The sequence below is a fragment of the Triticum aestivum genome, chromosome 4B (assembly GCF_018294505.1).
Source record: "Triticum aestivum cultivar Chinese Spring chromosome 4B, IWGSC CS RefSeq v2.1, whole genome shotgun sequence".
NCBI classification, from domain to species: Eukaryota; Viridiplantae; Streptophyta; class Magnoliopsida; order Poales; family Poaceae; genus Triticum; species Triticum aestivum.
The window spans coordinates 239,059,211-239,074,158 of record NC_057804.1 but is presented as its reverse complement, the minus strand read 5'-3'; the positions used below and the strand labels follow the sequence as shown (position 1 = coordinate 239,074,158).

General features: G+C 54.5%; 1 protein-coding gene across 1 annotated transcript in view; it reads left to right on the top strand.

Moving 5' to 3' along the window:
- Positions 1 to 14,948, top strand: part of LOC123091891 (protein HUA2-LIKE 2) — a 38,924-nt gene that overhangs the window by 4,412 nt on the left and 19,564 nt on the right. The window contains exon 2 of the mRNA XM_044513512.1: positions 9,995 to 10,071. Coding sequence (XP_044369447.1) covers positions 9,995 to 10,071 — 77 coding nt within the window. The remainder of the gene's footprint in view (positions 1 to 9,994; positions 10,072 to 14,948) is intronic.

The window sequence follows — 14,948 nt, the reverse complement described above, 5'->3', positions numbered from 1 at the left end:
AGAAGGGACGCGGCGGTCGGGCCCGCAACTCCAACCAGGCGCAACGCCCTCCCGCGCCCACCGAGGCTGCTCCTACCCCGCCCTGGCTGTCGGGGTACAATCCCTGAACGGGTGTTGTGCATGCTTATTCCATGCCCATCCCCTGCCCCCTGGTCCGGGCATCCTCGACGCACACCAGGCATCTCACCAGGCGCTACTGACCGCTCTCGCCCCGGTCCCGCGGCATATGGTGGTGCTGCGACCTACGGGGGTCCGGCGGCATATGGTGGTGTCGCACCCTATGGTGGTTCTCCGGCCTACGGCGAAGCATACGGCGGGACACACGGCGGTGCTTGGGATCCCGCCCTTCTCTCCGCTCTTCATGCCGCTCCTTCGCCAAGCAACTACGGTGGAGGTGGCGATTGGTACATGGACACCGGCACCGCCACTCACATGGCTTCTAACCCCGGTATCCTCTCCCGTGCCTCCCCCTATCCCTTCAATTCTTGTATCGTGGTCGGTGATGGTTCCTCTCTTCCCATCACCCATCACGGTTCGTCCTCCCTTCCGTTTCCCTCTTCATCTTTAACCCTTAATAATGTGCTTGTCTCACCATCCTTAATCAAAAACCTATGCTCTGTTCATACTTCGTGAAAATCCTGTCACTGTTGGGTTTGACGCTCTTGGTTTCTCTGTCAAGGATGCTCGCTCCCGGAGGGTTCTGCACCGATGTGATTCCCCCGATGATCTCTACCCATGTGGTCCTACGACGAGTGGCGGTCCGGTTGCTCTTCATGTCGATGTCGCTTTGGCACGCTCGACTTGGTCATCACGGCGCCGACGCTCTTCACAAAATTTTGAGCACCTTTTCCTTTTCATGTAATAAACCGACGGCGCACACTTGTCATGCTTGCCGTGTCGGAGAACATGTTCGCTTATCGTTTCCCTCATCTACATCAGTAGCCACTTTTCCCTTTGATGTTATTCATTGTGATGTTTGGACATCTCCGGTGCCTAGTAATTCGGGCTTATCATATTACCTTGTGATTTTAGATGATTTTTCTCACTTCACTTGGACTTTTCCGGTACGTCGTAAATCCAATGTCGCCTCCACCCTCCACTCATTTTATGCTTACGTCCACACCCACTTTCATCGCACCATTGCTCATCTTCAAACGGATAACAGAAAAGAATTTGATAACCTCGCCATTCGCCACCTTCTCTCCACGCATGGCACCATCTTTCGTCTCACATGTCCATATACATCCCAACAAAACGGTCGAGCAGAACGTGTCCTCCGCACCCTTAATGAGAGTGTTTGTGCCTCCACCGAGCTGTTTGCCTACACTGATGCGGATTGGGCTGGATGTCCTGACACTCGGCGTTCCACGTTAGGATACTGTGTCTTCTTCAGCGACTCTCTCATCTCATGGTCCTCTAAGCGGCAGCCCACCGTCTCCCGCTCGAGTGCTGAGGCCGAGTACCGTGCCGTCGCCAACGTTGTTGCCGAGACATGTTGGCTACGTCAACTGCTTAGCGAACTTCGGGTTTCAATCCCGAAAGCTACGGTGGTTTTCTGTGATAATGTTTCGGCCACCTACCTCGCGGCCAACCCGGTGCAGCACAAGCGCACCAAGCACATTGAACTTGATGTTCACTTCGTCCGCGAGAAGGTTCAGTTGGGTCAGCTTCGAGTTCTTCATGTATCGACCCAACAGTTTGCCGACATTATGACCAAAAGGCTTCCAACCGCTGCATTCCAGGAGTTCCATTCCAGTCTTTGCATCGCCGATGCCGACGCTTCGACTGCGGGGGTGTTGAACTTGACATATTTGTATTGCTATTCCTACAATCTCTAGCCTTGTATAGTTGACTCCTAGAGATGTGATAGGATTAGTTTCCTTGTCACGCAAGACATCTTGTGTATATATTGTGACCACCTCCGAGGAATACAATTGAGTTGCATCACATATTCTCTCTACATGCTCTTAGGACCCATTAGTACCTGTTTACACTAATGCAAGGTTCTTTGTGACTTGTGAACACATTTTGATTTCACTTTGGCATGCTAAATGCGAACTTTTAATTGCTTGCTTGGCATTAATGGATCTTCAAGATAGGGATAAATAACTAAACTATGACCCGACCTTATGTTGGCCCTTGGACCACCTTGTTTACACTGGTGCAAGGTTCTCTGATTTCTAAACAACTTACGGTTTCACTTTGGCATGTTAAATGCAATCTTTTAATTGCTTGATTAGCATTAATGGATCTTCAGAGACAGGGATAATAAGTACCTAAGCTATGACCCGGCCTTATGTTGGCCCCTTGAACTTTTTTGCTCACTAGATTAATCCCTATTTATTTACTTTTGTCCAGGAATATTGGTTATTGTTATGGCCGGGCAGACTTATGCCCGCAGGAGGCCCACCGGGCAGGCTTATTTAGGGGCTTAGCCCACAAGTTATCTTAGTTTTATTTCACATCGTGGTTATATAAACAAGTTGTAAGACTCTTTTGAGAATTAAGCAATAAGACAATTCTATTGCCCGACTCCTAGAGGAGCCGGAAACCCTAAGCTCTAGCCGCCTCCTGCTTCCGCCGCCGTCGCACCAGCCGCAAGGACGGCGCCCTGCCGCCGGCCGTCGCGCACCAGCCCTCGCCCTCCTCCCTCCTTCCCCTACAGGCTACGCCCTAGACCCGGTAGAACCCTAGCTCCTACCACCTTGGTATCAGGTAGCTCGGTTTTGACCATATCGGCACCACCACCAATCCCGTCGCTGCCCACCACCACAGCGTTGCCGCCGATCCTCCCCACCGCGCCGCTGGCCCTCCCCATCGCGCCGCTGGTCTCCACCGTCGGCGGCTCCACCGGCCAGTCTCCGCCCCCTCCACGGGTCCGCCGCCATCAACCGCTACCGCGCCGCTGGTCTACTCCCCGGAGGCGATGATCGGCGTCCTCAACGACCTCGTCACCGCCGTCCAGAGCATCCGATTGTTCTTGGCCAGTCCGTACGGGCCGTCGCCACCTCTGCCGCCAGCCGTCCTCCGGACTGCCCGCCCTGCCCTGGTACTCGGTACCCGCGACACTCGCCGGGGCCCAGCCGTCGCTCCAGCAGCCGCCCGCTACTGCGACACAATGGCCGCAGTGGCCGGCGCCGGCCCTCGCCGCGTCCCCCGCGCCCGTCCAGCAGCATTCGATGCTGCCGGCACCTCCGTCACCCGCCTCCGGCCCCGGGCAGTCCGCGCCGGGAGGCCTCCCCATCCAGCACGTCCGCTTTCCGCCGTCGCCATCCCCAATTCCGGCCTGGCTGACCGCGACGTCACCGCTGCCGGTCTACACGGAGGCCTGGGAACCGCCGGTACCCACGCTGTAGTACGATGAGCCGTCCGGTTCCGCGGGCCCCTACGTCGGCCGCCCCACCATTGACCGGGCGCCGCCGTCCTCGCTGCCCCGCACCGCCGAGCTAGTCGGCCAGGGCGCTTTGACCCAGACGCTGCCACGGTTCGCCAAGATTGACTTCGCACGTATGACGGCACGGAGGACCCCCTCAACCGGCTCAACCAGTGCGAGCAGTTCTTTTGCGGGCAGCGCACACTCGCGTCGGATCGCACCTGGCTCGCTTCTTACCACATCTGCGGAGCGGCACAGACGTGGTACTACGCCCTCGAGCAGGACGAGGGCGGCATGCCTCCGTGGGAGCGCTTTCGCGAGCTGTGCCTCCTTCGTTTTGGGCCATCGATCCGTGGGAGCCGCCTGGCGGAGTTAGGCCGCCTACCCTTCACCTCCACGGTGCAGGATTTCGCCGACCGCTTTCAGACCCTGGTGTGTCATGCGCCGGGTGTGACGACACTTCAGCGGGCCGAGCTCTTCATGGGCGGCCTCCCAGACCACATCCGCGTGAACGTCGAGCTGCGAGGGCCCCAGGACCTCCAGACGGCCATGTACTATGCTTGGGCCTTCGAGCGTCGCGCCCATGCCTTGGAGCATGCGACACCGACTCGTGGGGCCGACAGCCCCCCCTACTACCCCCGACAGCACCTGCACCTCCGGCCGCTCCACCAGCAGCCGTCCCGGCCGCGACACGGCCTTTTCGTCGGCTCTCTCGGGCGGAGCAGCTCGAGCGCCGCCGCCTGGGACTCTGCTTTAACTGCGATGTGCCCTACGCACTGTGCCATGTCTGCATGCGCCTCTTCTACTTGGAGACGGCCGTGGAGGACACACCCGTGGACGGGTTTGGCGACCCCACCGCGGCAGAGCCCGCGCCTGCGCCCGCTCCGGCAACGGCACTCATTGTCTCGCTCCATGCGCTGGCCGGCATCCGTGACGAGCGGACTATGCTCTTACCGGTGACGGTTCATGGCGAGCGCCTAGTGGCTCTCTTGGATACGGGCTCCACCCACAACTTCTTGCCTGAGGCTACGATGCGGCGCTTAGCACTTCAGCCGACAGGCGGGGAGCAACTTCGGGTCACCATGGCTAATGGCGACCGCCTACGGTGCCATGGGCTTGCACGGGACGTGCCCATCACTATCGGCGACGAGCACTTCACCATCACGTGCGCCGGCATCGACTTGGGCCGCTTCGACTTCATCCTTGGCGTCGACTTTTTGCGGACTCTCGGCACCATCCTCTGGGACTTCGACGCTTTGACGATGACCTTCTGGCGTCTCGGCCACCGCGTCCGGTGGGAGGGCATTGGCGGCGCCTCGCCAGCGACGCCCCAACTCCAGGTGGTCGCGGCCACCTCCGAGGCCGAGCATCCTCTGTTGGACCACCTTCTGCAGCAGCACCGCGACCTCTTCGATGAGCCGCAGGGCCTTCCGCCGGCCCGGGTCTACGACCACCGCATTCACCTGCTGCCGGGCTCGACACCGGCGGCAGTCTGGCCCTATCGGTATCCTCAGCTGCAGAAGGGCGAGCTGGAGCGGCAGTGCGCACTCATGCTTGCCTTGGGCATCATCCGGATCTCCACATCACCGTTCTCGGCTCTGGTCCTCCTCGTCCGCAAGTCGGACGGCACATGGCGATTCTGCATCGACTACCGCGCTCTTAATGCTTTGACTCTGAAGGACAAGTTTCCTATTTCGATGGTCGATGAGCTCCCGGACGAGCTACATGGGGCGCGCTTCTTCACCAAGCTCGATCTCCGGTCGGGCTACCACCAGGTGCGCATGCACCCCGATGATATCGCCAAGACGGCGTTTCAGACCGACCACGGCCACTTTGAGTTCTTGGTCATGCCATTCGGTCTCTCCAACGCCCTGGCGACGTTTCAGGCTTTGATGAACGACGTCCTCCGCCCCTACCTGCGTCGGTTTGTTCTCGTTTTCTTTGATGATATTCTTATCTACAGTGCCTCGTGGGTGGAGCACCTTCACCACGTCGCTATCGTCTTCAACGAGCTTGGAGCGCACCATCTTCATCTTAAGCGCTCGAAGTGCTCGTTCGGGACGCCTTTCGTCGCCTACCTCGGTCACGTCGTCTCAGCAGAGGGGGTGGCCATGGACGCCGACAAGGTGGCGGCCGTCGCCGCCTGGCCGATCCCGCATTCACCGCGGGCTCTTCGCGGGTTTCTTGGCCTCGCGAGGTACTACCGGAAATTTATCCGGGAGTTCGGCCTCATCGCCTCCCCGCTCAAGCGCCTGCCCCGTCGCGATGCCTTTGCCTGGGATGAGGAGGCGACCACGGCATTCGAGGCCCTCAAGGGGGCCCTCACGACGGGCCCCGTCCTTCAGATGCCTGACTTCGATCGCCCGTTCGTCATCGACTGCGACGCCTCTGGTGCGGGGTTCGGCGCGGTCCTTCATCAGGGCGATGGACCCCTAGCCTTCTTTAGCAGGCCCTTTGCCGCGCACCGTCTTAAGCTCGCGGCCTATGAGCGCGAGCTCATTGGCTTGGTGCAGGCGGTGCGTCACTGGCGGCCCTATCTGTGGGGTCGGTCTTTCCGGATCCGTACGGACCACTACAGACTCAAGTTCTTGCTGGACCAGAGGCTGTCTACCATCCCGCAGCACCAGTGGATCAGTAAGCTCTTCGGCTTCGACTTCACCGTCGAGAATCGTCTGGGCTGCCTTAATACTGTCGCCGACGCCCTGTCTCGGCGCGATGCCGACACCGCCCTCGGTGACTCTGAGGGGGCGGCACTCTGCATTCGCTCGGGGCCCTCCTTCGCCCTCTTCACCGACATCCCCCGGGCGACCGCGGCCGCACTGGACGCGCTCCTCCTTCAGCAGCAGCTGACTACGGGTGAGCTGGAGGAGCCGTGGCGCCTCGCCGACGGGTTGCTCCTACATGGGCATCGGGTTTTTGTTCCTGCGCACGACGATCTCCGTCACCAGGTGCTGTTGTTGGCCCACTCGTCAGGCCATGAGGGTGTGCAGAAAACCCTCCATCGTCTCCGCGCCGACTTCTACATTCCAGGTGATCGGGCCCTGGTCCGTGACTGGGTGCGGTCTTGTGTGACGTGCCAGCGTAACAAGACGGAGACGCTGAGGCCGTCTGGTCTGCTCCAGCCATTGGAGGTGCCGTCTCATGTCTGGGCGGACATTTCCATGGACTTCATCGAGGGCCTCCCCAAGGTGGGCGGCAAGTCGGTCATTCTCACGGTCGTCGACTGCTTCTCCAAGTATGCTCACTTCATCGCGCTCGGTCATCCCTACACGGTGGCGTCCGTGGCTCGGGCCTTCTTCGACGGTATCGTTTGCCTCCACGGGTTTCCCTCTTCGATCGTCAGCGATCGGGATCCCGTGTTCACGGGGCATGTGTGGCGTGATCGCTTCTGGATGGCGGGCGTGAAGTTCTGCCTGAGCACGGCCTTCCACCCTCAGACGGACGGCCAGTCTGAGGTCGTTAACAAGGTGATTGCCATGTATTTGCGTTGTGTCACAGGTGATCGTCCTCGTGCATGGGTGGACTGGCTCTCGTGTGCGAAGTACTGCTACAACACCTCCTATCACTCCGCCCTATGCGCCACGCCGTTTGAGGTGGTTTATGGCCGCCAGCCCCCGGCGATTCTCCCTGTTGATCCGGCCACGGCTCGGACCGAGGCGGCTGGGGACCTTTTGTGGAGCCGTGACGAGATGCTGGCGGAGGTCCGGCAACGCCTCCTTCAGGCCCAGCAGTTGGCCAAGCACTACTACGACGGCCATCATCGCGAGGCGGAGTTTGCGGTGGGCGATTGGGTGTGGCTGCGTCTTCTTCACCGCTTTACGCAGTCACTAGACCCACGCGGCGAAGAAGAAGCTGGGTCCTCGCTATGCCGGGCCCTTTGCTGTCCTGGAGCGCATTGGGAAGGTGGCTTACCGCCTTCAGCTTCCGGCGGGTGCTCGCATCCACGACGTCTTCCACCCGCGGCTCCTCCCGCGCTTCCTCCGACCGCCGACGGGCGTCTTCTTCCAGGACCGGAGATGGTCTTGCAGGCCCAGCTACGTCGAGGAGTGTGGTACGTGTTGATTCAGGACTTCCGGCGGAGGACGCCACTTGGGAGCAGCACGAGGAGTTCCGCCAACACTACCCAGAGTTTCAGCTCGAGGACGAGCTGTTTGCGCAGGCGGGGAGAGATGTTATGACCGGGCAGACTTATGCCCGTAGGAGGCCCACCGGGCAGGCTTAGTTAGGGGCTTAGCCCACAAGTTTTCTTAGTTTTATTTCACATCGTGGTTATATAAACAAGTTGTAAGACTCTTTTCAGAATTAAGCAATAAGACAATTCTATTGCCCGGCTCCCAGAGGAGCCGGAAACCCTAAGCCCTAGCCGCCTCCTGCTTCCGCCGCCGCCGCACCAGCCGGCGCCGGCCGCCGCGCACCAGCCCTCGCCCTCCTCCCTCCTTCCCCTACAGGCTACGCCCTAGACCCGGTAGAACCCTAGCTCCTACCAGTTATCTTCAATATTTTCTTCTTTTGGGACATAACCTTGTCCAAAGTTCTTGTTCAGTTAATGAATTCATTGAGCTGTAATAAGTGCGTGATGTATACGTTATTTTTGTTAAGTGGTTTGGCTTAAAGCTAAAAAAATCAAACTGTATGTTGGTGTTCCATGGTTGGCAGTTTACTTCATAAACCTTCTGCATTTGATTCTCATCATTGGCTAATGTTTGCATGACTCAACAAATTTTCTTCTCAACGTTGTTTTCAATAGTTACACTTGCTGCACAATTGTTCTCGAAAGTCAAAACTTCTAATGTTAGTACCACACTCGCTACATGCTGCATACTTGGTTAAGCTATTTGTTTGCTGAGATGCTTAGAGCATCTACAACCACGATTGCCAAATTTGGCACCCTATATGTCCGCGGACAAGCCCGAGTGTGTCCGTGGAGCCCCGTATCTCCGCATCCATAGCCGCCCTCCTCAAATGTCCGCCCCCAAAGCCATACAACCCATGCAACGTGTTCCGCATTTACATATATGCAATTTGAACATATCAATAGCAAACATATATTGGAGGATAGCAAGTTTCATCATCACATAGATACAACCAGACACAAAATGTTCATCACCTAGTTACGATAAACGATAGGTAGATACTTGCGGAGGAAGAGGCCGCCAAACTTCACCACTTCCTTGCCGACCGCTTCCCCTTGGAGTCTTCGGAGTGATGGGTAGTCCTCCGTGTAGGCGCCGGCGCCGAAGGGGCGGTATCATCGTCGGTAGTTCTGTTGTCGGAGGAGGACGACTGGATCCCAGCCAGACGCCGGGCGGCGCGGGTGTGCCCTCCCGAGACAGGCGGCTTTCTTTGCGGCAGCCGCCTTCTGCCTTGCTAAGTGCTTGGACTCCTTGATTCTGATGCAGAGTGTCGTCGCATTTTTTGCGGCGGCAGCGGCGCGTGTCTGTCTCCGCTGAGGTGAAAGGACCGGCGGATGACGTCGCGGAGGATCTCATCATCGTTGGCAGCGGGAGAAAGCGGCTCTAGCGCGGAACTGCAAGATCCGCAGCCGGACCGGCTGGAGGCGGTCGGCGCCGCCCTCTGCCTTGCATGGCGATAGGCCCGCGGCCATGGTTTCGGCGATGCTTGGGACAAGCACTGAGCGCCGCCTGGGAGGAGCAGTGGCTGGAGGTGCTGGGCGCCATCGGTTGCCAGCTGCCTGGCGAAAACTGCAACGTGCGGTCGCATGCCGACGCGGAGCCGCAGCTGCCCCTCCGGCCATAGAGGAGGCTGTGGAGCTCGAGCTCTTGCTCCTATCCACCAGTGACTGGCGGAGGGCAATGCGGAACGCGAGCTCCTTGTCGTCTGGAGAGGACGAGCTGGAATCCTTCTTGACGAGCGCCTCCCAGTCGATTGTGTCGGATTTGCTGCCGGATCTGATGCCATGGTGAACGAGAGAGCACGAGGAGGGGAGGAGACGGGGCAGTGGAAACGGAGCGGTCAAGAAGAGTGAGGACTTTGACTAGAGTTTGGTCCGGGTGGGGTATTGGTGGGGGCGGGGTAGGTTATTGTAGGCCGGATCCGATGTGGCAGATGCGTCCGGGTGTGTCCGGTACGCCCCAGATATGGGCTATGTTTGGGAGTGCCGGTAAGCCCACACATTTGGGCTGACTATGCGAGGTCCAGTTGGGTGGCAATTTGCTGTCTGGGCAGTGACCGGGCAGGCTGCCCGGATGTTTGGGGACCATATGAGGGCTCCGGCTGTAGATGCTCTTAGTAACTATTCTATATGGTCAGTTGAACTCGAAACTGTTACATAGACATCCTGCATCAATGGTAAAGAAAGCTCTAGATGCTAATTGTGTGTCTTGTCACTGCATAGTGCTTATCTTGCCTAAGCGAACGCCTGGCACGATTAAGTGTTAGGCATTTTGTTGTCCCCTTGCGTCTTTTTTTCACTGTCCTGCATACTTCCTTAATCGCTGTGTGGCTATATTTACCAAGGAGGTATTAAGTTAACTGCAGAATGTGCTAATTTGTTCCTTTGCTGATGTTAGACTATTTCTGGGAGGCAGAAAGTTTCATATAAATTATTTTCCTAGTGTTTCAGTTTATTTTATTTGAATTTGCTATTTGCATGCTTTGCAGATAAGTGAACCAGAGCAATGGGGTCTACCTTCTGTTAAAAATAAGCGTCTGGTCTACTTCTATGGAACTAAACAGATGTAAGCTCTATTTTGACTGAAACCTTTCATCTTTGTATGGAATTCAGAAGCTGCTTGTATCTCTATGGCTCATCTGCTTAGTGTGCGTTGAAGTTTTTCTATGGCTCATCTGCTTTGTCTTTATAATTGGACAATTGGTTATATATGGAGTACTTGTTATGGTAAAAAAGAATGCATACCTTTGTAAGTATGTTTTCTTGGGTTATTATGTCAGTGCCTACTTACTATTTGCGCACCACTTTACTTTCCTGAGTAAATAATGTTATTTATCCAGCTATAAGTTGCAGATTAGATAGATACTTTAGCATGGATTAACATCTGCTTGTCAAAACCTGTTATTTTATTTCTTATGTAATTTGCACGTGAGCTATGCAATGTTCTTACCTACCTATATATATTTGTTGAACTAAGAAATAGGATAAACTTAAGGTTGTTAACTCTGGACAATCCACTTAACTGGAAAAATTACATGCCATGGGTAAGAGAAATCAAACTACACATTTAGGCCAATCTCTTGAAAAAATTGGAGTTATACTGAGCATTGAGAAAAGCACAATTAGTTTCTGGCACAGTCCTCTCTTTGTTCTGGTGTCTGAGAAAGTCGCACTACCAACATGTTCTGTTGAAGTTGTCATATGGAGTTTTTGACAACCAATAATACAATGGTGTACAAGCCAAGGGAAGAACTTGCTCCTCGACCTTTCGGAGTAGAATAATTCCTTATTTGTCCCTTTCTTAAAATGTGCTTCCCTGTTGGCCTAAAAAATGTATTCTAAAAAATATATTTCTTCCCTATTTGACACCATGGAAAAATTATATGCCATGGGTAAGAGAAATCAAACCACACATTTAGGCCAATCTCTTGAAAAAATTGGAGTTATATTGAGCATTGAGAAAAGTACAATTAGTTTCTGGCACCACCCTCTTTGTTGGTCTCGTGTCTGAGAAAGTCACACTACCAACATGTTACCGAAAAAGGGTTGCCCCCCGCTTTATATTATAAAGCAAACATCATCACAAGCATCCGAGCGAACCGATACAAACACACCCATCACGATACACAACACACACCCAAGGCAAGATACAAAGGTGCCGGGCACCGACACACCACTCGGACGACAACCAAGCAAACTAGATATGAACGAAGAAGAACTACTTGGAGCCACCGAGGAGGGGTGAGACGGACAATGACGGAGCAAGGACTCTAGGACGGTGCCTCCCAGAAGGGTACGACCACGGATAGCCGCCACCGTCTGATCCGAAGATCAAGTTTTCACCCGGAGCCACACGAAGGAGTGGGAGCACCATGACGGAGCCTTCAAGAAGGATACGACGTCCGTGGACGCCGCCGCCGCCGGCCAGTACGAGGACTGGGCAAGTGATGGACCCCGGCGATCACACCCCTCCGACACCCCCGCTCCGCCCACCACCCCGCAGCCAAGCCCTCCACGAAGCCATGGCTACCCGCCCGCACCTGAGACGCAGGTTCCGCCCTCGAACACCACGCCTCCCTCCACAAGGGCCGTCGCCCAACATCCAGGCACCCCCAAGACCATCCAAAGAGGGCAGCTTTGTACCAGAGGGACACCCACGACCGATGTCCCGCGACAGACGACCCGCCTTGAGCATCGCTGGAGTTGCAACAGCCTGCACGAGGCTGGGGAAAGGGGGAGGTGAGGGAGCGGACGCATCCGGACCGGCACACCCCTGTGCCAGTGACGGGTGACCCGAGTGCGTCGGCGCCGCCCATCCCTCCAGCCAACCTCCCCACCGGACACACCCCCGTGCCGCCCCATCTCAGCAGCCGTCATAGAACAACGCAAAGCCATCGTTGCAGACCCGGCCACCGGCGAGGAGGACCCCCAAGGACCGACACTGACCACCAAGAAAACTCACTGTGACACCCCAAAATTTTGACCTTGTTTTGTTAATTAAAATTTTGCCAGGAAATTAAAATTATTATTTTCTGGGCTTCCTTTTGATTTTTGGACCATTTTTCTCTCTTATTATTATGGAGTTTTCCCCAAAAAGAAAACCTTTCAAATATGTTATTGGGCTTGTTTAACCTCTCAAGAAAAACTTTTCTTTTATTAGTAGAACTAATTACATAGTTAATTTGCTTAATCTTTATTTTCTTGAAAAATGGTTTTCCAAGGTTATATGGCCATATTTGAACTACAACCATTTGATAAATTCACTTAAAATTCCAACCAAAATTTAGAGGTGTCAAGTGATGTTTTAAAATCACTTCTATGCAAAAATATCTTTTATTCATGAAATATTTTGAGCTCTACACCCGATTTTCTTCTCTGGTCCAGTGGGCAATTTTGCACTACAACCCATTTAAATATTTCTTTCTAGCTTCCACCAAAATTATGGGATGTTAGTAGCAGCATATGTTTCAACTTTATGCAAAAAAATCAGTGTTGTTCTTTGAAATTTTTGAGTGATTCAACCTCATCTTCATTCTGGTCCAACATGATGGTTTGTACAACATTCATATTCTTGCTTGCTCTTTGGCCCTTGATTCTTTACCCTGCTTGTAGACCACCCTACAAAACCCCTAAGTCCAGGAGCATACAACCATTCGAATACTTTTGGTCCATGAGATGATGCCATTTACCTCCTGTCCAGAATTGAAGTTCTGCAAAACTTGCACTAGCAAGTTTCCTCTTTTGACAAACTAACCTCACCACCCTCTTGTGCATCTAAAGAGACTAGGATCTGGAAGTTTTTACCACTCCAAGAAATGCCTAAGTGCCTGTGGCATTTTGTCAAACACCTTGAGAGCATGGACAGATTTGGCATGAGTTTTTATTTGCACTATGAACTTGGTCTCCTGACCAAACCACCTTGTCCCTTGATCTTCTCTCTATCACTAACCTTATCCTGTTGCTTGCCAACCTCGCCCGAGCGCTCTGGAGTGCCATGGCATTTCACCGAGCAGTTGGTGGGCGTGTACTGGGCGCGCCCAGAGCGCGCCAACTGCAGCCACACATCCGAAACCGCCGCGTCGCGCCCCTGGTTTTGCCACTCACTGCAGAGCCACGCCACACACTCTCCCCTCTCTCCAGAACACGCCAATCAGCCCCTCGCCACGCCTCCGACAGGCCAAGAGCTAGCCGCCACGGCCGCCCGGCAGTGCACCCTGCCACGGTCGGCACCGCCGAGCCACTAGCATTCGCCAGCTGCCCCCTGGAGCGGCTCAAGCTCATCCGCAAACTCGTCCTCTAGCGCGCGTCGCCGCCACGTCGCCCTATCTACAGAACGGCGGTCGCCGGCAAGCTTATCCACGGCCGCCGCGAACCGACTCGGATGTGCTATAAAAGGAGCCCCCGAGCTCCTCCGTGCATGGAGGCAGCCTCACACCATCCTTCTCGTGCCCCTTTAGTCGTCAATCGAAGAGAGAAAGTCGTCTTCTTCCTCTCCGGCAACTCCTGCCGCCGCCATTGCCCCAGCCATTCTGGCGCCACCAGGACCTCTCCCTCTCCACTCTCTTCACCAGAAGCCCTCTATTCCTCCCATGAACCCTTCCCCTGCTCGATTTTGATCGGGAACCACCACAGCCCCAAAACCACTTTACTCCCGACACCGCCGGCAACCGCGAAGCTCGTCGCCGACGACTCCCTCCATCCCCATCACTCCCTCGACCACTGGAAGAACCGCCCCAGTCTTGCGGATCCATCCCCACCCTCGGGGGCCCGCGAGGAGCCGCCTAACGCCGGCGACGATCATCGGAGCCCCCGCCTCTGTTCGGCCAGAGGAAGAAGAGGGGAGGGGACTGGTCAAACCTGACCAGTGGGCCAGGCAGGCCCACTGTCAGTGACCCAGCCCTGCCACCACGTGTATTAAGTGGAGGCGCATTCTCAAAGTACGTCTTCGACGTGTGCGTATATTCGAAATGTTTTTTTTCTTTTTCTGTTTTATTTTAAAAACAGTTTTTGACCAAAACTTTGACCGAGCTTAACTTTTTAAATACAACTTCAAATGAGTTGATTCTTTTTCCTACCTCTCTCAAATATTGTCTAGTTTATTTTAAGATTTATTTCAAAAAAATTCAGACAACTTTTTGGTACTGTTTTTGAAACTATATATTGATTCAAAAATATTTTAAATAGGATTTTGGAGAGAGGAGAAAACTTTCAAAAGTTTTGGAGTGCACTCTGCCTTTCCACACATTGAAGGCAAGCATCCTGAACCCTGGCATAATATTTTTTGCATGCATTGTTTGACACAATCATGACACCACCTCATTACATAGGACTCGTTATTTTATGTGGTGATATGATCATTTGCATGAATGCTTATTGGAATTTCCTTGCTGTTGGAAATGGACATGCTTGGGATGATGATCATCCTCGTATGCCTTTCGTGCCTACCGGAAGGAAAATGGGAAAGTCTCTGTCTTGGGTAGACCCGAGCTTGTCCCTCGTTCCTCGTCGAGACGAGTGTGTCCGGCATGGCATGAGGGGTATGATGAGTGGTGACTCTGTCTGTTGGATGAAATATATTCGTTATGCTAATCATGCAGGGAATACTTAAACCTCCTGAGTCGACCCTAGATCGAGTCTTGTTCCAGTAACCCCCATACTTGTTTCGTACTACCACTCGTCTCTATAACAAGTAGAGTACGGTTCAGTAAGTTGTCAACCTCTTTCTAGCACACACCGTACAGAGAGGCCATGGTGGAAGATACCGGTTGTAGCTGGTAGGCAGGCCACCTGGTCCGGGGGCATGGGTGTTTCCGGTTGAGACCGAGAGGGGAGGCCACCCCTTAGAGCACGCAATATAAATTTGATCCCATGCTACGCGAGGTTGTAGCCTCCCCACTTAGAGTTTGCTTGACAAGTGTCGTGGGTGATTCCAGACACGTGTGA